The following is a 22,641-nucleotide window of genomic DNA, read 5'->3' on the forward strand; positions in this document are numbered from 1 at the left end:
AGGGCATCCTCTAGATCCATCTGTGCAAGAACTGCTTGCATCTTAATTTGCCACAACGCAAATCTGGTGTTGCGATCCAACAGCGGAATTTCATACTTCAAAGACGCCATGCTCTGATACCAATTTGTGAAAAATAAAATAGAATAAAATAAATAAAAATAAAGAACACATAAATTTTACGTGGAAACCCTTTCGGGAAAAAAACCACGGGTAGAGGAGAAGAAAATTCACTATGTCGAAAAATTTTTACTCAAATACAAGAGGAATAGACTATGTCTATTTATAGGCTTGCAAAGCCATATTCTAGTAGGATTGAAACACCTTATCCTAATCAATATAAAATAGATGGAGTTTAATAAGGTTTAAAAACCTTATTCTAAAATAAAATAAATGAAGTCTAGTTCTATATGGATTTTACTTTTATTTTATTTTCCATCGTATTTTATTTAAATAAGAATTTGGGTCACTTAATTCTAACAGATTACCTAATGATATTTACCAAAGTCTAAGGATACTAGGATCGAGTTTCATTAAGTGATTCATCATTTATATTTCATGTTAAGAGAAAACATAGTAAAAAATAAAATTAGAATTTTATGTAATGGATACCATTATACTACGAAATCACTTAATTTTACAAAATAAATTTTAAAACGAAGTAGATGTTATCATCTACCATTCTTACATGCTTGCTCATGAAAAAATTAATCAACAAAAAGAACCTAAGAAAAAAAAGGGTATGTAGAGCTTGTAGATAAGAAAAAAAAAACTTCTTTTCATTTTGTGGATGTTGTATTTAATTAATGGCCTGAACATGTGTTTAGGTAGTGATGAAGAAAACCCTAAAAAAGTCCCTACTTTTAGCAATCAAATTTGGGGTCAAATAATTTTTCTTTTAAAAAAAGGGGGTCAAATACCATCCATTTTGTCTCTCATGCAAGCTTTTCTTTTTAGTCAATTGGCAAAGGAATATTGTTCATGGTTATCCCAGTGCTAAAGGGCAATGATATCCTTTGGATTTGTGGGTGTTGATAGGTCTTAATCAATTTTTTTGGATCGGACATCTTTTTGGACACCAATATAATTCATAGACAATCACACATTGTTTTCAATAATGTAGTGTATAATATATGATGCTTGTGGTGAAGTCCTTGTAAAAGCAGGTGGTTGGCCTTTTTGTTTCCAACTTGGAAAATGAAAACTAAAAATATTAGGACAAGTAGCTCTGTTTTAAATATATATAATAATATCTTTTTAATCTTCATATATCGCAACATTTCGAGGCAGTTAATTAACATATTCACAATTCATAAGAATAGTGTCTACTGTGATAATCATAAAAAGTTATGCAGCAATCATGGAGGTCGACTGTATTGAAAATCACTATTAAATGATAATTTTAAGATTCACATTGGGTCAAATATTTATAACTTTTATAAAATTCAAATTCAATTACATAAATTTGTTTTCAACCTTAAATCTATTTATTATTTGTATTCAAATACGAATTAATTAAATTATTTGTTGAATATTTAAATCTTTAAATATTAATACTTAGTAAGTATAAAAATAATTTTAAAAGTCTATATGTTAAAAAGATTTTAAGAAAATGTGAAAAATTAATTAAATGTCTACATTAAATTCTCATCCAATTAAGTTCCTATTGTTAATAAAAAATCAATTAAGTTTTTTGTGATGGTTTCCCTCATTGATCATGTTGCCAGTTAAAAAGACTAATGGACCAATAAGAAAATGGCACATGACAACTTTTGATTTAATCTAATATTTTCTTATAAAAGTATTAAAAATAAAAAAATTATAAAAATATCTACAAGGCTTATGAAAATTATAAAACTACTAAAAACTTTAAATATTATAAAAAACTAATAAATCTAATAAATTTTAATAAATTAAAATTAATAGTAAATATTTAAAATTTTATAAAACGTATAAAATTCTTAAAAATTATAAAAATCATAAAATTATTAAAATATTAAATTGATATAAACTTATAAAATTATAAAAATCATAAAAACTTGAATTGGACCGGATAAGTCGGTTGGACTAGTTAGATCGAAATCGATAAGGGTACCAATCTAGAGAAAGCAATTAGATTGGTTGCCTTGGGAGCCTCGTAGTTGAACCAATTTCTTTTAATGTTTTATTTTATTAAACTAGACTGTCCGATCAAATTGGTAAACTAGTGGTCTGATCGGCTCGACCACCGGTCTAACTATATCAAAAATACTTAATTTTGAATTTGTTTCTATTGATTTTATAAAATTTCATTACTCAACTATTAGCATATGATAGTATGAACTATTCTTACCAAAGTTTTCAAAATTGGACTGATGGTTGAAATGACTGAGACACTAGTTTATCAATTCGACTAATCATTCAATTTAATTGAATAAAATATTAAAATAAAAAGAATTAGTTTAACCGCTCGGCTCCCAAGTCAACCAATCTAATGGTTTTTTTTTGGACTGTTACCCTTGTCGATTTCGGTCTAATTGGTTCAATTGACTAATTCGGTCCAATTTATGTTTTCATGATATTTTAATAATTATTATAACTTTATATCAATTTTAAAATTTTTATGATTTTTTAATAAGTTGTTAAGAATTTTTTACATTTTATAAAATTTTAAGTATTTTTATTAACTTTATAATTTATTAAAATTTGTTAGATTTTTTTATTTTAATAATATTTATAAGTTTTCATTAATTTTTTTATAATTTTTACAAGTTTATATCAATTTTAATTATTAATAATATTAATAATTTTTTTATTTTCAATAATTTTATGGGAAAATATTAGATTAAACTAAAAGTCGTCACATATCACCATCCGATTAGTTTGTTAGTTTTTTAACGGTCAACATGATCATGATGAAAATCGTTAACTAAAGAGTTCAATTATTTTTTATTAACAATAAAGGCTTAATTGAGTGTGAATTTAAGATAAAAGCTTAATTGATTTTTTTTACATTTATTAAGGGTTTTTTTTTACATATAAATTTTTTAAATAACAATTTTAAAAAGAAAAGTGGATAATAGCTTAAGTATATGAATATGAATCTATTATTTGCAAAACTAAGCCGATTAAGATATTTAATATTGAAACCTTGTGTGTTGGCCTGATAATTAGGGTGTTCATTGCCCTAAATGCAGTTTGGATTCGAATCATGTTAGTCATGTTGCTAATAGAGCTTTATCTTTCACTTATAATTCACCAAAAAAAATATTTAATATTGAAATATGTATCCATTATCTAAAAAAAAAGTATTTTCAAATAATGGTGATTCAAAAGTTAACATTTTCATTCGCTTGGAATGTATTGTCGATCTGAATACACAATATTCAAATTTGTAGAAAAACAAATTAATTATCTACAAATATCCCAATCCAATCCTAATTACAAATTTGGCTCTTATAAAATACTGCTAGCCGATAAAAACTATAAATTTGGAACTCTTTATATTTGAAATGCCAAAGATTAAAACCCAGGGTTACAGTGTACTAATTAAGCAATCCTAATACAACAGAAAAGAGTGGGGTATAATGAAATTCTCATAATAAGATGGGGTGAAATTGCAAATATCCAAAATATAGTATACAAGCTAAAATAGGGGATGGGCAAAGGCAGAGAAAAGAAGAGGCATGTCAACTGTATTTTATGCTTTTGACGACAAAGAAGAAAGCAAAGCAAAACAAAAGCATGCAAAAAAAAAACATCAAAAAGATGTCCAAAGGTCACAACTCTTCCTTTCATCCCGCTTTTATCTCATCTTTGTTCATATTTTCTAACGAGAGAGAGAGGTTTTTGACTTTTTAATCCAACAAAAACAAAAATCAGTATACAAAAACACCTTTTTTATTTTGGATTTTGCTTTAAAAAAAATCATCAAAGCAACAAACCAAAGAATCAAGCAAAAACGGTAATATCAGTAGATTTGAACAATCCAAAAAACTTGTTAAGATTAATAGGGGAGGGGTGCAAAAAGATGACCCACCAAAGAGGCCCCATTGGTTTGGACAATAGCAATCTATGGTTTGAAGATCAGCAGTTTGACAAAAATGGCCAAAGTAGTTAAGCAACGAGATACAATCTACAACTGGGACTCTGTCTTTGTCTCTCTCAATTAACCCCACACTTTTCTCTTCTTCTCTTTCTCTCTCTCTGTTCTCTATTTCTCAGGGTTTTTCTTCTTTATTTTCTTTTTCTCTTCTGAGTTTACTCAGTGTCTCTGTCAATGGACAAGCAGCAGCATCACCAGCTGTCTTTGGCAAAGAGTTCCAGGCAGCGTTGCAATGAATGGTATACAAGTTTGATTCTATCATTGTTGAACTGTTATTGAGAAGTTTTATGGGTTGTTTAATGTGTTTTTTCTTTCAAAGCTTTGATCTTTTTACATAGATAGCTAGGCAGCCACCTTGTTTAACTACTGCAACTCTTCTTTTTCCTCACTTTGCTACTCTGCTACTCTTTGCTGTAGTGATGCAAAAGGACTCTTTTTTCTAAAAATTCTTTGATGTTGTAGTTTGCTTCAAGTTTCAGTCTTTTCTGAAAGAACAGGCTTTTTTGTTGCTTTTTATGTAAATGGTTTTTCTTTTTCACTTATTTTGTCTATTTTATGCTTTGAATTATTGAGAAAAAAAATTTGTATCCCAGATCATCCGTTTGATTGAAGTGTCATACTCAGCCACTCAGAATCTTTGCTCTGCTTGTTTTTATATAAAGAATTATTATGTTATTTTATCTTCCAGCTATTTATGTTCATTCTTTTCTTTGGGGGACTATGATGATGGATTTGTATGTGTGAAAAGCTACATATGAATATTCCTAGATTATCTCTTCCTGTTTTTTTCCTGCATATTCAAAGTGGTGCTTCTGTTCTTGTAGGATCTTTCGGGATGTTAAAAGTGATATCACAATAGAAGTAAATGGAGGGACTTTTGCTCTACACAAGGTAGTTTTGGTTATTTACTGTTGAAATTTGTTCATATATTTTGATTAGATTTAAATGGACTCTATAATTGGCTAATCACTTTAATTATTCCAACAGTGCAACTAAAGCATTAGGGAAAAATGTACTTAGCCTTGAATAGACCTGAAACTTTTTTTCATGGTTGTTTCAATTGGAGTACTAGTTCATATAGCTGAATATGGACTTGCTTAACTGAGTTGGGTGGGAAGATTTGGAAAACTAATATGGTTGCCATTGAAGTAAAATAGCACACTTTAGCCTGTGCAGATTAATGTTAGGACATAGGAATTAGGATATTCTCATGCTGATGATTGTTGTTGTTATATGCAGTTTCCTCTTGTTTCTCGAAGCGGGAGAATCAGGAAGCTAGTTGCAGAACATAGAGATTCCGATATCTCGAGAGTGGAGCTACTGAATTTACCTGGCGGTGCTGAGACATTCGAGTTGGCTGCTAAATTTTGTTATGGCATTAACTTTGAAATTACATCTTCAAATGTGGCTCAGCTTTGTTGTGTTTCTGATTACCTTGAAATGACTGAGGAGTTTTCAAAGGATAATCTCGGCTCGCGAGCTGAAGAGTATCTCGAAAGTATTGTTTGCAAGAACCTGGAGATGTGTGTTGAAGTTTTACAACAATGTGAAAACTTACTTCCTCTTGCAGATGAGCTGAAAATTGTTAGCCGTTGCATTGATGCAATAGCTTCAAAGGCTTGTGCCGAGCAAATAGCATCGAGCTTCTCCCGTTTAGAATACAGTAGTTCAGGGAGACTTCATATGAACAGGCAAGCCAAATGTGATGGAGACTGGTGGATAGAAGATCTTTCTGTTATTCGTATTGATTTGTATCAAAGAGTCATGACAGCGATGAAATGTCGCGGTGTTCGTCCCGAGAGTATTGGCGCGTCGCTTGTAAATTATGCTCAGAAGGAACTGACTAAGAAATCCAGTTTGTGGAATCCTTCTGGCCACACGAAAATTGATTTGTTTTCAACTGACCATGAACGCCTCGTGGTTGAGACGATTGTCAGCCTTTTACCTGTTGAGAAACTTGCTGTTCCCATCACTTTCCTTTTTGGACTTCTTAGAAGTGCAGTGATGCTTGATTGCAGTATCGCTTGTAGGCTTGATCTAGAGCGGAGGATCGGTTCCCAGTTGGATATTGCAACTCTTGACGACCTTTTGATCCCATCTTTTCGGCATGCAGGTGACACCTTATTCGACGTTGATACAGTTCAAAGAATATTGGTAAATTTTTCTCAGCAAGATGATAGTGAAGATGATATGGATGATGCATCTGTTTTCGAATCGGATAGTCCTCATTCACCATCACAAGGTGCATTATTTAAAGTTTCAAAGTTGGTGGATAATTACCTTGCTGAAATTGCTCCTGATGCAAACCTCAAGCTTGCGAAGTTCATGGCGATTGCAGAGACTTTACCTACACATGCTCGTACTATCCATGACGGGCTATATCGAGCCATTGATATTTACCTGAAAGTATATATGCTGATATCTTCATTTTTTAACATCTCGTCTGTTTGCTTTTGTTTCAAGTTGACATGTAATAAGTTACTGAGATTATCTTGATAAACTTTCTAACAAATGCATGTTTCAGGCTCATCAGGGTTTACCGGATGCGGACAAGAAGAAGCTCTGCAAGTTGATTGATTTCCAAAAGCTCTCACAAGAAGCCGGAGCACATGCTGCACAAAACGAACGACTTCCCCTCCAATCGATAGTCCAAGTTCTTTACTTTGAGCAATTAAGGCTGAGAAATGCTTTGTGCTGCTCTTATGCCGATGATGACCGCAAGCCGGTAAATCACCAATCATGGCGGATCAGCAGCAGTGCACTCAGTGCAGCAATGTCTCCGAAAGACAACTATGCATCTTTGAGGCGAGAAAACCGGGAGCTAAAACTTGAGCTGGCTCGGATGCGGATGAGATTAAACGATCTAGAGAAAGAACACGTTTGTATGAAGAGAGATATGGCTAAGTCTAGTTCTCGTAAATTTATGAGTTCCTTCACGAAGAAGATAGGTGGACTAAGCTTATTTGGACATAGTTCTTCGAGAGGATCAAGTTCGCCCTCAAGGCAATCCTACAGAACGGATTCTAAGGTGATTGAGAGGACATGTGCAAGCACTGATTAGGTAATTAAAATGACATGCCTGTATTTGTTAAGGCCATGATTTTGGCAACCTTGTATGTTAATGCTTTTTAACCTCTTCTTTTTCCTTCTTTTGGCCACATTGTATATGATTGCGATGCTTTGAGTTACCAAGAGTCAAGAGTGGGGGCTTTGTTGTTCCAAAGTCATTGGCAAATCTAGTGGTTTTCAGCAGCTTTGTTATTTTATATCATTAAATAAACACATGGGGAAAGAAAATGAGCAAATTATCATAATCAAAGTGCAAATCAAGCTACATTGTTTAAAGATTTTGGGGCTTTATTTTTATTTTTTTTTACTTTTGGAGAAATCCATTGATTTACTAAGTTCAACAAGTAATAAAACCTGCAGATTCTGCAACTTTTCTTTTCCTTTCCTCATTATCGGGAGACAAGTAAAAGGAAACTTTCAAATGAAGCAACTTCCGGGCACTGTCATGTTTCCTCAAGCAAGTTCTCAAAATGGTAATATGTTTCTCACATTGATCCCCTAGAGCTTGATCTTGTTCCGAAGCTTCTTTTTTATTACTGCAAACCCCATGAGCATGGCACTCTTTTTCACCTGTGGATTCGGTTTTAGATGGAGAATCTGTGTCTGACATCTGTATAAACTCTTTGTAAGTGCTCTGGTGCTTGGTTATTATATCAGCAAGGGACTCTACCTTTGAAGGTCCATTGATTCTCTCACCACAAGCTTGCTCCTGGAGCCTTGACTCTTCCAAGCCAGTGGCTTGAAATTGTTGCCAATTTGATTGGCAATAATCTTCGTGCTTTGGAGTTGTTCCAGCAGATGATTTGCTTGGTGAGCTTTGTTCGAGAAGTTGCCGCTGAACATAACTTTTGGGTGATTTCTTTTGCTGCAAGGAAGGTTGGACGGTGTATCCTTTCTCTTTTATCAGTTTATAGATTGTAAGGTTAGGAACAATGTAAAATACTCTCCCTAGTTTCAACACAGACTCCGGTCTGACCACGATCCATGGATACTCAAACACGTCTGGTCGTGTCACGCTGTGTCTGGGGTTCCTCTTCAACACTTCTGAAGCAATAATGGGTTCATAGTGAATCTCTACATACCTTCCTGGATGCACCAACTTCAACAGACCTTCCTCGGCTTCTGTGGCTCTCATATTTGGTTCTTCATTAGCCGAAAAAAAAAATTTAAGTACTTGTAAAAGCAAATGGAAAAACAAAAATGGGGAAGGAAGAGGGAATACACTGCAAGCTCTTATTTGTTATTATAGGGGCAGAATGGTGAGTAATAAAACCAAAATGGTGATGAAATCAATGAAGGGTCTTAGGAGAAATGAAAATTCTAGTTACTAAGCAACTTGACAGCTTGTTTGTTTGTACAGCATGATTGAGAATTTGAGATGAACCGATAAAGATGCGTGGTGCTCTAAGGGAATATTTTGTCGCATTCAGTGTATGGTATGGCATCAACCCTGACTGCACAACCTACTTTCCAGACCAGATATAGACGATGCCGGTTAAAAGAGGAAATTACTGCTTTTATTTTTCTCACCTAGAAAAGACTGAGACCTGGCACAAAAATCTGTCAAATTCAAATACAAATTAACCCTTGAAAGTAACTACACATTTTAATATCAAAACATGTTCAAAAAATCTCAAACTACAAATAATTTAAAGATCTAAGGTGATTGATATTTATGCTTAAGTGCATAAGCTTTTCAGGCTCTTCCATTTTCGTGAATTTTGTTCCTCATCTTGGATAGCAATTTCATGCAACATTTGGTTAAATTTTGGATACTTTTAGACGTCCACAACTAGTACCTAACCTGGATTTAGCTTATAAATCAATGGACTAAACTGAAGAACAGAACATTACTGCTTTCAAAGAGAGATTTTGAAAATTACCAAACCAGAAAGAAAGGGTAGTTTTACTGGGTACATGCCATAGAGGACGAGTTTAGATATTACATTGAAAATGGGGCACCGGGAACTGGTCAATAAACAGAACGAGTAAATATAGTATTTCGAACCATCCCTCAATATGTAACAGTTCCAAACAAACGTTTAAACTAACATAATAATAATATTGAGAAGTTTTTCCATTCTGGGTTGTGGTCTTGATGCTTAAGCAGGTGATTTGGTATAGAAGCGGACTCCAAAGGCCAATCCCAAGATCAGCAGGGGAACGAGGAATTGGAGAAGCTTTATAATGAAGTCCGAGGTCTTGTCCCGCTCATAGTGAGGCTGCTTGGGAGGGGTGTACTTGGTCTTAGTTGGGATAGTTGATGTATCGACGTCGCCCACGTAAAATTCATCCATCATTGCCCGAGCACTGCTACTATGACCAACATCCTCAAAATCATCACTTGCATCTTTCCCTGCCAGGCCAAACATTAAACCGATGTTATTTCCACTTTTCTCCATCTTCTACTGTAATTCCCACATTGGATTATACGAAATAAGTAGAAAATTTGTGAGATTTGTAACCTGTTGCAGACAACAGGACCTCATCACCACCAGGATGATCCTCCAAGAATTCCGTCACATCATATACCTGTTCAGAATTTTTGGGATATCAAAATGGAGCCAAATCAAAAGAAATAAATAGTTAGCTCTAGAGTAGGATTCAGCAATCAAATCAATGGTTAGATTGATAGCTAAAACTGTATACTGCTTCACGTTACTGCCAAGTTCAAACAGGCTTCAACTCCATACCCTCTTGTAACTCGAGAAATCCAAACTAATGCTCATGGCGTTTTCTGCTGGCTTCTTTTTAAACTGATGATAATATTACTGATTTCTAAATCTCTATGAAAATACAGTGAATATGATACCAAATACATATAACAGCTCATCTCTCTTGATGAAACTTATAACAAGCTACCGATACATTATCACAACAACCAACCACCAAATGGTACCGTGTTTGCAAGAAAGACTCCTATGTGAGTTGCAAGAGGTCTTGAGCTCAAATCCAGCCAGACACACCTTTGAAGAAAATACTGGTATTGTGCTCAGCCTGGGACCGGACAAATGGTGATGGGTTGTAGCATACATTATGCAAAGTCCATCATGCAGAATTCATCAGAAATAGTTGATTTTTTTTTTTTGGGGGGGGGACACTAAATCTAATAGCAATGAAGCAGAATATGAATGGTTACACAATCAATCCAGATTAAACTAATGATTAAAAAATCCAAGGAACTGAGAAGCAGAGGGCCTATACTTGCATGCAGCTTGAGCAATTACAAGGATCAAAAAGATCATAAGTAAAGATCTAACCAAAAGATTGGTTTTGACTTTTGATCCTCAAGTTGATTTATATTGAATCTGAGTTATCAGTCCAGGAATAACAAGGACACTGAAGATTTGTTTAAGATTCAGTTACATTTTCAAAGAGAGATCCATCCACTGGGATTCAAAATTTTTCTCACGATCAGAATCAAAATTAACAAAAATCAAACAGACAAGGGAGAAAAAAAAAGAGGCAATAGGGTTCCCTAAATCCAAGAACACTCAAAAGTCAAAACATGCAACTTCAGAAATGAATTAAAACACCCAACTTTGGCAAAAAAAAAAAAAGGAAAAAACAAAAGAAACCAATTTTTACCAAAAAACATAACGGCAACCCCAGCGTGGATCATCCAAGAAATTTTTACCAACAAAAAGATGTACCTTTCCCTCAATGATAAGCCAACAGTCTTTGGCATTGTTGTGTTGAGAAACCTCAGCCAAAGTATAGACCTTTCCTTCTCCACCCATAATTTTTTTTTTTTTTTTTGCTTGTTTAAGGAAGAAGAAGAGCAGAGAGTTGCTGATCAAACTAAACTCTAGTGGCGTTGTGTTTTGTTGAATAATACAGGAAACTTCAAAAACAAAGCAAAGCTAAGATAAACTGAGTGAGAGAGTTTAATTGGGTGGTGAGGTCAATCCAAAATAAATTGATTGGCCGTGGGATCGGTGAGGAGGAGCTGAGGACAGGGTTTTATTGTATTGTATCCAAATTCAGCACCAACAAACCAAACACTGAACCACCTCACCAAGCCCAAGTTTTAAAACATTTACTTTTACTTTTTGGGGGAAGTTCGCAATTTTGATCCCATTTCTCTTTCATTTATGGTATTATTTTTCTTTGGTGGATTGAGACATTTTTGTTATCTTGTTTTTATATTTTTATGAGTAAGAAAAAGATATTTTTCTTTTAAGGAATAAATATAAAAAGATGAAATTGATGCGGATTGAATCTTACAGGTGTGTTATTTCAAGTATTTGGATCTGTAAAGGGTTTTTAAGTCTTTATACCACAGGAAAAATCCATTATTTTGTCGTTCATTTTCTTTTCTTCCTTTCAGCCCACAACTCAAAGCCCAAAAACAAGACCATGAGAAAGAAGTCCATCACTCTTGTCGTACCACATGACCCCCTAAAAACCCTACCCTAGTTAGGAATCGCTATATTTCTTCTTCATGTAGCGGCCGGTCCTTCATTGAAAGAAAGGGAAACTCCAATAAGGTAAAAGAACAATGGTGTCGGGATCAGGGGTATGCGCAAAGAGAGTGGTGGTGGATGCCCGCCACCACATGTTGGGACGGTTGGCTTCAATCGTGGCGAAGGAGTTGCTCAACGGCCAGAAACTTGTCGTTGTCAGATGCGAGGAAATCTGCATGTCGGGCGGACTCGTCCGTCAGAAGATGAAGTACATGAGGTTCCTCCGCAAACGCATGAACACCAAGCCTTCTCATGGTCCTATCCATTTCCGTGCCCCCGCGAAGATCTTCTGGCGCACCGTTCGCGGGTCAGTTCCGCCTCTTTACCCTTAACCTATTCCACCCCATTCGCAAAATGGGTTTGCCTAGATTCACGCAGTTTAAACACTAGATTCATGCCATTTTTTGCAGAATGATACCACATAAGACTAAGCGTGGAGCGGCCGCCCTTGCTCGTTTGAAATCTTATGAGGGTGTTCCTTCCCCGTATGATAAGGTTAAAAGGATGGTCATCCCTGATGCTCTTAAGTAAGTTCCACTACTGTTTCCCACTTTTTCATTGTAATTTAATCCTCTGATATCTTCTAAGTATTTTCTGCCATATTTGAAAATGTGATTAGGGTCTTGAGGCTTCTAAAGGGTCACAAGTACTGCCTGTTGGGTCGCTTGTCATCCGAAGTTGGATGGAACCATTACGATACCATAAGGGAACTTGAGAAGAAGAGGAAGGAGAGGGCTCAAGTTACATATGAGAGGAAGAAGGAGCTGAATAAGCTTAGGGTGAAGGCTGAGAAGGCTTCTGAAGCGAAACTTGGTTCTCAACTTGACATCCTTGCGCCTGTTAAGTACTGAATTTTCCAGTGACTAGCTTGTTTTTCTTACAATTTTGTTATTTGAATGGATTAGATTTCATTGTTGTATTCTATTCGAGGTGTTGGCAGTTGCAACATTGTTGGTTAATTGATACGTTGTTAGAAAACCACTGCATTGACTATCACTTTTTGGTTGTTGAATATCTGGTCATTAATTTGATCAAATCCCATCATTTTTATGTCATTTCTAGGCAAAACCCAAAGCAAATGTAACAATGTCCTACAAAATAGTATAACCAATTCCAAAGCTATACACCATGAATGTAAAACTTGCTTCTTACCCTTAACTTGTCAGTCTCCTCTTCACTTTTGCGGCAATCAGTGCCATTGTCAAGCTGAGCCAGTCCACCATATTATCAAAAAATTGGAAACTGGCAGGATTTCCAGGCCAGTTGAGCAGTAAGGTCCAGCAAAGTCCCCAAAAGCCTAGAGTGAAACCGATAATTAAACTTACGTAAAATCCGGAGCCTTTGTACCATTTGTACCATTTGTACCATTTCTCGTCATCTAGATTGCTGTGTTCAACACCTCCGTCTTGCTGTTTCTCGTCTTCAGGGCATATGGCATTGAATGGAAGTCCATTTCCCATATATGATTCAACAAGAAAGCTTTGGAGTTGAGTGCTCAATGGGATTTTTCCAGGAAGGTTGTTATTTGATAGATTCAAGCAACTCAGGAAGGAACAATCAGCCAAGCTCAATGGGATTTCACCAGAAAGTCTATTTGTGGACAAATCAAGAGATTCCAGTGCTCTCAATTGGCCAACTTCCTTAGGGATGATACCACTCAACAAGTTCCTTGACAGGTTTAAGGTAACCAACTCCACAAGACTTGTTAATTCTCCAGGAATTTCTCCACTCAAGTTATTGCTTGATAGATCGATGACCTTAAGTAATCCAAGAGTTTTCCCGTATTCTTGCTCCACCCCTTTCCAAACAACTGATGCATAATCAGTGTAAGTTGCAGCAGAATGGTCACTGGTGCCACCATTACTGTCCCAAATGGAGTTGGAATATAAAATTGTGTACTTTACGGTTGCATTTGAACTCCCTTTCTTGGTCATTGCAGTCAAATTTTGTAAACAAGTTGGAATTGTGCTTGATAAATGGTTGAGAGAAAGATTCAATAACTGCAGATGGTTCAATTTACAAAGTGTTGTTGGTATGTTACCAAAGAATTCATTTGATCTTAGACGCAAAACAATCTAGCTCAACAAGTTTTCCCCCATCCATGCCAGGATATTTCCAGAAAATCGATTTTCACCGAGGTCTAATAGCTTCAAACTCCTGCAATTTGTCAAAGATGGAGGTAGTTCACTGGAAAAAACTGTTGTTACTCAACCGTAATGTTTGAAGTTTGTGCAGCGATCCAAAAGGGCTTGGTATTACGCGGGATAAACTATTGCTTTCCAAGTTGAGAACGACCAGTTGTTTGAAATTCATCCAGCAATCAGGAAGGTTGCCTGATAGCTGATTGTCTGAAAGATAGACATGATTGAGATTGTAATTAATCAATGAGCATAAGGTTGACAGGGTTCCTGAAAACATGTTCTTTGAAAGATTCAGTACTATTGTGTCGAAAAGAAATCTTGGGATAGAGCCATGAAACTTGTTCGAGATTAAAGACACCGAAGGAAAGGAATTGAATCTTAAATGAAGATCTGGAAATTTCCCACTTAGATTGTTGAAGGAAAGATTTAAGAACAGCAAGTTGGAAGGTAGTCTCCAGAACCAGTTGGGAATGTTGTCTGAAATCTCTGAATTGGGGATATCGAGGTGGGAGAAGTTCCTTTGTGTTTGAAGCCAAACTGGGAATGATGGACCTAACTTACAACATCTCAAATTAATATTATTCAGTTGAAAAGGAGGAATCCAACCGGAACTGAAGTTCAAAGATAGTGAGTTGAAGGATAAAGTGAGGAACTTCAATTTGGATAGCTTCAAAAAGTGGATTTCAGAAATGAAACCATTGAAAGAATTTGATGAAACATCTAAAACCTTGGGACCGGACATTAGTCCAATACTTTGAGGCAATGATCCTGTGAGTTTATTTCTTGACAGATTCAAGACAGCAAGGGACGACAAGTTCCCAACATTATCTGGCAATACTCCATCCAACTTGTTATCGTCAAGATACAGTTCCTTCAATGATGAAAATCTTGTAATAATTTCAGGTAGTGACCCTTTGATTTGGTTTACACTCAAATCCAAAACCTGCAAGGAATCCTTGACAAGAATTACAGGAAGGGGTTCATTTATATAGTTCCCATTCAACAATAAAGTTCTTAATTTGCAGAGATTCCCCAATGAAGAACCCATGTGAGCAAAAGAAATTGGAATTGTACCATTCAAAGATGAAGAGCAATCAACTTATTACTCATATTGAGCAACAAAGGAAATGTTGAAGAATGAACAATACTGTCAATAAGCTGAAGAACTGCAAGAGACTTGGAAGAGTTAATATGAGACAGAGATGAAGGATCAACCACAGGGAATTCGCAATCCTACAAATATAAGCTTGATAAAGAAGGATGGGCTTTAATCGAGTAAAGCCAGTTGACGGGCATGGTTAAATTAGTTCGACTCAGTTTGAAGGCTCTTAGAGAAGAAAGACCAGAATGCCATTCGAGATTATCAGAAATCATATCACCATTGTTGTTGCTTACATCAAGAGAAAGCAATCTTGAGAGATTCCCCAGCCAGTAAGGAAAAATTCCACTTATACTATTACCTGATAGGTTAAGGTACACCAACTCTTTGAGTGAACCAACGAAGCCTGGAATTTTCGTAAACTGGTTCCGGCTAAGATCCAAGTGACTCAAGTCGAGCAACGAAGAGCTTATTACACCGTCCATGGGAATCCAAGTAAAGTCATCATGGTCGGCATACGAGAACACGGGATGAAGATCAAGCCGAATGATGTGACCGGCTCGATTGTCACGCTAAACACCTCTCCACCTGCAGCAATCTTTTTCAATTGCCCACGAAGCAAGGTTTCCATAGTCAATAAGTCCTTCCTTGAACTTAAGAAGAGCTTGCTTCTCATGCTCTGAGCATCTTCCATTTGAACCTCCAGAAACAGCTAAAATGTACATTAGCACCAACATGTTCAGAGTTTGAACTGTTCTGTTCTCCTTCATGAAGACGATAATAATTTGGTAACTAATCAATACTGCTAAATGTAAAGCTCCAACTGAATTAAATTTCGGGTTCATATTATTTTATCCTAGTGATTACGTATGAATGCAGGACTTTTAACAGATTAGGTAAAAGAAACTTGGCCAACTTTATAAATTATATCAAGTTTATTATGAGTCACCATTCAGCCTTATATGCCTTTAAATATGTCAGAAATGGATTTTTTTTTTATAATCATAGGTGTTATAATTTATTTAGTAATACTAATTCATAGTTTTTGACTTGTTCTCCGGTCTTACCACTGAAGGAATGGATCTTAACTTATCCTGACGATTAATTTTACTTTTGCATGTGTAAATCTTCTTATATTTAAGAAAAAAATAGTGCAAATATCAAAGGTCGATAAGATTTTATATATTAAAATAGTAGAAAATGGCGGGAAAAAAATAAAAAGTCCGTCGACAGCAGGGTTCGAACCTGCGCGGGCAGTGCCCAACAGATTTCAAGTCTGTCTCCTTAACCACTCGGACATATCGACTGGATGGTAGGTTTTCCAAAATTAAGTTTTTTAAAACATCACAGAAAATAAGAATAATAACCCTAATAAACGTTATATGGAAATTACATTAAAGGGAAGTCGATCGAATTACGGTATGGCGGTCCACTGTTGGACACGTGTCAATAAATAATCAAAGTCAACTTGGAACAGTTAAATCACTATGTTCTTGGAGATGAAAGGTTGGCATGTATTGAACTTTGAAGCCCAAAAGTGTGAATCACATCTGCTTATAGTCTCTAGCCCTTAATTACTTAATTAATTGATAAATTAAATGTCAATAACAATTATGACCACATATGTAATTGCCGTTGCTTGCTTAAATACGTAATTTCAGTTTTTTCACACATTATTTATTTACTTATTCATGTATGGCTTTAAATCCTAAATTGCAATGAAAAATATATTCTATCAACGTGTAGAGAAAACAAATTAAAGTTTTATAATACTCTTTTTAGGTTTACTTAGTTATTATTACCAAACTATGGTCCATACTCTATACCTCCCAATCCCTGACAGGGGTATAAATGAAATGAAATAAAATTGTCAATGATTTTTTGGTTTAAACCTCGTGTGTCAAATTTAAATGATTTTTTTATCTAAATTCATTTTGATAAGTTCTCTTTTTACATGGTAAATCAATCACAATAACCAACAATGATACTAAACATTAAGACTATGAGAAGGATATGCGAGCTTTTGACGTACATTTCGCTTATCTCTTTGTTTCTCTCTTTAGTATTTGATTGTGGTCATCGTTGTTAGAGTTGTGACTCAAATTTTTATTAAAATAAAATACAAGTGGCAAGATAGGGGGATCCACGATAAGAATCCGTATAAAAGTTTACTTCCTCTATTTGATATTGATTTGAATAAGATGTTTCAACATTACTACATTACTTCTATTAGATGTTGATTAGAATTAAATTTTCTAAACCTATAAATAGACGTAGTCTATACTCCTTGTATTTATTTGAATTCGACATAGTAAATTTGTGTATCCTTAAAAGGTTTTCACTTAAAATCTATGTATTATATTTTCCTTTCTTTTCTTTGCGATATATTGTCATTATCGACATTCTATTTTAACAATTGTTATGAACAATTTTAACTTGGACAAGCATAGATTGGATGTCTTTGAAGGTTGGAAAAAGTTTCCATTTGACCTTCGACATCCTTAAAATTATATTTATACATTCTTTCTCCTTGTTGATGAGGTTGCAAGTCTTAATTTGTTGTTCCTTGAGAATAAGCAAAATGTGTTGAAGAATAAGAATTTTTACATGTAATTTTGAGTAAACCTTTAAGCTTTTGAAAATAATGAAACAACTCTCTTCACAATTTTAGACCAAAGCTACACCTCCAAACATGTTCCCAACATTTCTTTTAAGGGGGCATAGACTCCAATCCACTTCTTCCTCATTAGTTGCCTTAACTCCACTTGGTATGATGTCCCCATCCTTTTCCACTAATTTTTTTGTTGTACAAAAAGAGAGTTTATCTTTTTGCTAGAACTCTATTAAAATCTCTAATTTCAATCCATTCTCTCGACACTACTTTTGCAAATGACATTAGTAGGTCCCAAACTTCTTGTCTCTCCAAGATACTAGGACAACCATAAATACAAGTTAACTAAAGAGCTTTTGAATGCTTTTTAATATATAGAAAAAGTTGATTTTATTAATAAATTCCACCTTACACATGATAGACTTCGTTCAACAAAACATAGTACTTTCTCTCTTTCCAATACAACCAAACTCAATAAGATCATCATAATCCCAGTTGAAGGATTACTTCCTACACTCATCGGCCTTCATTTTTGTTTCCATTAAAAAACAACATCTAACATTAAATCTATAGGTCAATTGATGACATTGAAAGGATGTTAGGGGCCAACCCAATCCCCTAACATTCCAACTTAAGATAATTATTGATGGTTGGGTAGTTGTTGAGGGATAACCTACCTAAACCCAACCATTCTTGTGGAGTGTGCCTTGTATTTACAAGCCAACGTTGTGATAAGGAATATCTGACGCCGCAACAAGACGACCACGATGTCTCAACCAGAAGATTGGCCACATTCTATTGATGCGAAAAACGACGTCCCGACTAAGAGCAGGGGATGTTGCTACGTGGCAATGTGTTCTCCAATTCAACCAGGTTTTCTTCTCCTAGTTAAACTCTGCTATTGTTTCCCAGTTAAACTCTGATTATTCTAGGTTATTTTAGTCACATGTAGTTACGAATTTAGCCTATAAAAGGGGTTGTTGTAACCTAAAATAATAATCTTCATCATCTTTGAGACTTAGAGAGTTTTGTGAGTTTTGGAGGATTTCAGGTTTTAGCCAAAATGCTTTGTTCTTTTGGAATTTAGGGTTGTTTGTTGAGATTATCTCCATCTTTGTGTTCTTTTGATTTTTGCTCATTTAGTGAAGTCTCTTTTGTTCGTGGTTTTTTATATTTGTTCTTTGGAGGAATTTTTCCACTTAAATATTTTTATGTTTGATCTTCTCTACTTTTACTTTAATTTTCTCATTGAATAAACAAGTTAATCCTCAACAAACTGGTATTAGAGCCTAGTTCAGCTTCCGCAAATCGACACGTTCAAATATGAAAATGAGGTTCGATATTGAGAGGTTCAACAACCACACAAATTTTAATTTATGGCAAGTTCGGATGACAAAAATTCTAGTTTAGAACAACTTGAAAAAGGTCGTTACTAGGAAAAAAACTGAAAATCTAAATCAGTCAGAATATGATAAGTTTGTTGAGAATGCTCTGTTTGCAATTCAGTTGTGCCTCAAGAATGATGTGTTGCAAGAGGTACTTTTTGAGAAAACAAAAATAAGCTTATGGAGAAAGTTAGAATCCTTATATATGACAAAGTCTTTAACTAATTGTTTGGTGTTGAAGCAATAGATGTACACATTCCGTATGAAAGAAGATGACTCTATTAGGGCTCACAGCAGTGAGTTTATTTCTCTCTTGAATGATATAAAGAATGTCGAGATTCATATTGATAATGAAGATTAGGTCATGTTATTATTGTGCTATTTTCCCCCTCCATATAAGTCTTTCAAGGAAAACCTGATTTATGAGAAAGATAAGCTGTTGTTCGAGGAAGTAAAGGGAAACTAGTTGAGTAAAGACAAACTCGACAATAATTTTGGTTCAGATAGCAGTTCAAGTTCAACCCTAGGCGTTTTTTGCAAAAATTATGACTGGTTCGAGATCGAGAAATCAAGACAAAGTATGTGGCTATTGCAAGAAGAAAGGTTGCATTAACATAAATTGTTACAAACTGAAAAATAAGAACATGAGGGTTGCTGAGTACAGCAAGGATGAAATAGTTGATGCTAATACAATCGAAGACAAGAGTGATGATTAGTTTTTGGTGTCTATTATCGAAAGGTCTCAATATTCATCCAAGTGGATCCTAAATTTGGGGTGATTTTTCCACATGTGTCCCAACAAGGATTGGTTCTCCACATACAGTTCAATTGACAGTGGAGTTGAGCGTATAGAGAATGGTTCACTCTGTAAGATAAATGATATTGGTACCGCTCAAATTAGAATGCACAACATGATTATAAGGACACTGTTGGGTGTCAAGCATGTGCCTGACTTAGAGAAAAACATCTTGAGTATGTCAGACTCAAAAAGTGCAGAATCGTTATTGAGTCAAGCGACATTAAGGTATTTCATGGAGCTCTCATTCTGATAAGAGGTCAAAAGCATGACAGTTTATATGTCCTTCAAGGTTCAATCGTGATTGGTGTAGCAGTAAATTCCTCTACAATTACGAAGTTAGAGTCTACTCGACGTTAGTATAAGAAATTTGACTCTTTCAGGTTAGGCAGTGGATTTGCAATCAAGAGTCTTTTATTTTTCAAGTTCAAACATCGGTTTGGACTTGGTAAGTATCTTGGAAAGGTTTAGATAGGCCCGTGGTGAGCTAAAAAAAGGAGACATGAGAAAATACAAGTCAATGTGGAGATTTGTTGAGTGTGTATCATATTTACGGGCCGACATCGTGATGAGACAACCACGACATCCTGACGAGAAGATTGGCCATGTCCCGATGAGGAGCAAGCAACATTGCAACGTGCTCCCTAATTCAGCCAGTTTTTTTTCTCCTAGTTAAACTCTGATTTTAATCTAGGTTATTTTAGTCATATTTTATCTACGAATTTAGCCTATAAAAGGGGTTGTAACCTTAAATAGTAATCTTCATCATCTTTATGTTAGATTAATGCCTTAAATGTAGTATTTTCGTCAATGTACACTTCTAATTTTTCGAATAGATTGGTTAATAAAACAAACTCATTGATTATAATTAATATACTTTATATTAGTGTCCTTAAATGGTTTTTGCACGCAAAGCAAAATGGAAGCAAATGTTGCTCATTGATTGTCTAATGTTTAACTAATACTAAGCGGTATTACTAGTCAAATCGTAATACAAAAAGAAAACTTGTATTAGTAGACGAATCTAAACATGTCCTTAGTCTAATCAGAAATGAGCAAACTAATTGAAAGACTAGTATGTCATCTATCAAGTTCAATTCGGGAGATACTTTGTCTTAGGCATCAGAGTGAATGACTCTGAGAAGATAGAGACATAGATATGATTAACCGAACTGACACCCAAATAGAATAGATCCCAAATCCATTTATGGATTTATTCACTTATGATGTTCATAGTATAACATACTTAAATCCTAAGTGGATGGCGGACTATGTAAGCGTGACTCATACACTTTGATATAAGTAAAAGCCTGAGTTCAAATAGATAAGGAACTGAAAGCTAGTGTATTGAGTGTATAGGTGTCCATGGGCCGGGCTAGGCCTAATAAATTTTTTTGGCCTATTTGCTAGGCCCCGGGCTCTTCCCAACCCAAAAAATGGGCCTAAAATTTTGCCTAAGCCTGGTTCGGATAAAAATGCTAAAACCTGAGCTCAACTCGACTGCCAGTATTAATTTTTTATATTATTTTTATATATACTTTTTAAAAAAATATAGTACATAAAAATTCTAAAAATATTAAAATAAATGTTTCCCAACAAATTAAAAATAAAATTTTAAATATATATATATGTATAATTAAATAGTAACAAACAAATGCATCTAAAATAGTAACGAAATTAACAATAAAACAAGAGTTGTGCAATATCCAACTAATAACAACAAAATAGTAGCAACATAATTGTGAAATGGTAGCAAAATAGTAAAAAAAAAAAACAACAAAATAGCAAAAGATAATAAAAAACAGAAAAAAAACTACAGTTTTTTTTATTTTACATATTTGGGCCTGGTTCGGGCCAAAAAAGCCCTACTCAAGGCTCGACCCTTTTTTTAAATGGGCCTTAATTTTTTTTCAAGCCATTTTTCGGGCCTATATTTTTACCCAAACCCTTCAACGTTTTGGGTGGCCCGGCCCATGGACAGGTTTAGTCGGGCGTACGAATTCTGTATTTTGTAGCGTTATTCACAACAGTAGAATTCATAGGCCAAAACATGGGTAAATGATATCCTCTCATTGGCATTACATGGTTGATGAAAAGTAAACGTGGCCACGGGTCGTCCATCTTTGTGATGGATGACTTCATTATTTGATAATGATTGACCTTTCATGAAGGAAGATATAATGGTTACCATAAGATAAAATAAGATTATATTGGGAGAACATATATTATCCCAAAGAGATCAAAGATATCCTATAAGGGTAACACATTAATTACAAAATCATTGAGTCAGCACTAAGCAGTTGCTTTCATAATAGTATGTCGTTGGGAAGAGTTCAGTCACGATACTATAGTGGAATGAATTCTTGACTAAATGAGTTTAAAAATTAATAGATGAAAAAACGAAACTTAATTATAAATTATTTGAGCCTCAACTTCATATGTTCAATCGGTCATTCTGCTAGCTCGTTGAAACCATAAATGAATTGTGTGATTGAATAAAAATGAACGGAATGAATAAAAAAGAAAGAGAAATGGAAAACATTCAGGAATGATTATGATTTTCTCCGAAATGTAGAAGTGGAATAATTTGGAAATGAATGTAATGGAAATTTGCAATCCTATATAGGATTACTTAAAAAATGATGGAAGAATGAGTTTATGCTTTTGAATTGTTTTGAAGCCCAAAAATAAAAATAAATCATTTTGTCATAGTGAACATGTTGAGTTGTCACATATTGAATGAATTTTCTCAAAATTTTACTGGGGGTAAAATCATCAAAATTTTATCAGGGTAAATTTGTAAAAAAATTTAATAGGGTAAATTTGGGATGATAAAATTATTTAATATGTAAATATTGAAATTTATTTTGGGGAATAGAAAAATTGAATCAGATTGGATCATATTACAGAGTACTGAGTCAAAAAGGCCCAAGAAGTACTCGTAATTGGACCCTACGTGAGAGAGGCCGAAAACCCTCATATAACATGAAAAT

The 22,641-nt window shown here is 34.6% G+C and overlaps 4 protein-coding genes, 1 non-coding gene and 1 pseudogene across 5 annotated transcripts; 2 read left to right on the plus strand and 4 right to left on the minus strand.

Moving 5' to 3' along the window:
• The first annotated feature begins 3,615 nt into the window (after positions 1 to 3,615).
• On the plus strand, positions 3,616 to 7,400 carry LOC108465264 (BTB/POZ domain-containing protein At5g48800). Its single transcript, XM_017765586.2, has 4 exons — positions 3,616 to 4,320; positions 4,906 to 4,972; positions 5,321 to 6,487; positions 6,606 to 7,400. Exons 1-4 carry the CDS (start codon positions 4,256 to 4,258, stop codon positions 7,140 to 7,142), a joined length of 1,836 nt encoding a protein of 611 aa, XP_017621075.1. The 5' UTR covers positions 3,616 to 4,255; the 3' UTR covers positions 7,143 to 7,400.
• Positions 7,401 to 9,007: 1,607 nt separating this feature from the next.
• On the minus strand, positions 9,008 to 11,277 carry LOC108465262 (cytochrome b5). Its single transcript, XM_017765583.2, has 3 exons — positions 10,804 to 11,277; positions 9,616 to 9,682; positions 9,008 to 9,506 (listed from the first exon to the last, which is right to left on the minus strand). Exons 1-3 carry the CDS (start codon positions 10,888 to 10,890, stop codon positions 9,253 to 9,255), a joined length of 408 nt encoding a protein of 135 aa, XP_017621072.1. The 5' UTR covers positions 10,891 to 11,277; the 3' UTR covers positions 9,008 to 9,252.
• A 271-nt stretch (positions 11,278 to 11,548) lies between these two features.
• LOC108465268 (60S ribosomal protein L13a-4) lies at positions 11,549 to 12,594 on the plus strand. The gene is made up of 3 exons (XM_017765589.2): positions 11,549 to 11,923; positions 12,027 to 12,143; positions 12,236 to 12,594. The coding sequence occupies exons 1-3, from the start codon at positions 11,652 to 11,654 to the stop codon at positions 12,465 to 12,467; spliced, it is 621 nt and encodes a 206-aa protein (XP_017621078.1). The 5' UTR covers positions 11,549 to 11,651; the 3' UTR covers positions 12,468 to 12,594.
• Positions 12,595 to 12,770: 176 nt separating this feature from the next.
• On the minus strand, positions 12,771 to 13,550 carry LOC128279259 (receptor-like protein EIX2). The gene has a single exon (XM_053021233.1). It carries the CDS (start codon positions 13,548 to 13,550, stop codon positions 12,771 to 12,773), a length of 780 nt encoding a protein of 259 aa, XP_052877193.1.
• A 1,440-nt stretch (positions 13,551 to 14,990) lies between these two features.
• Positions 14,991 to 15,708, minus strand: LOC108465265 (receptor-like protein EIX1; annotated as a pseudogene).
• A 372-nt stretch (positions 15,709 to 16,080) lies between these two features.
• On the minus strand, positions 16,081 to 16,162 carry TRNAS-UGA (transfer RNA serine (anticodon UGA)). Its single transcript has one exon. It is a non-coding gene; the product is annotated as a tRNA-Ser (tRNA).
• Between the last annotated feature and the right edge of the window lie 6,479 nt (positions 16,163 to 22,641).

The sequence above is a fragment of the Gossypium arboreum genome, chromosome 11 (assembly GCF_025698485.1).
Source record: "Gossypium arboreum isolate Shixiya-1 chromosome 11, ASM2569848v2, whole genome shotgun sequence".
Lineage (NCBI taxonomy): Eukaryota > Viridiplantae > Streptophyta > Magnoliopsida > Malvales > Malvaceae > Gossypium > Gossypium arboreum.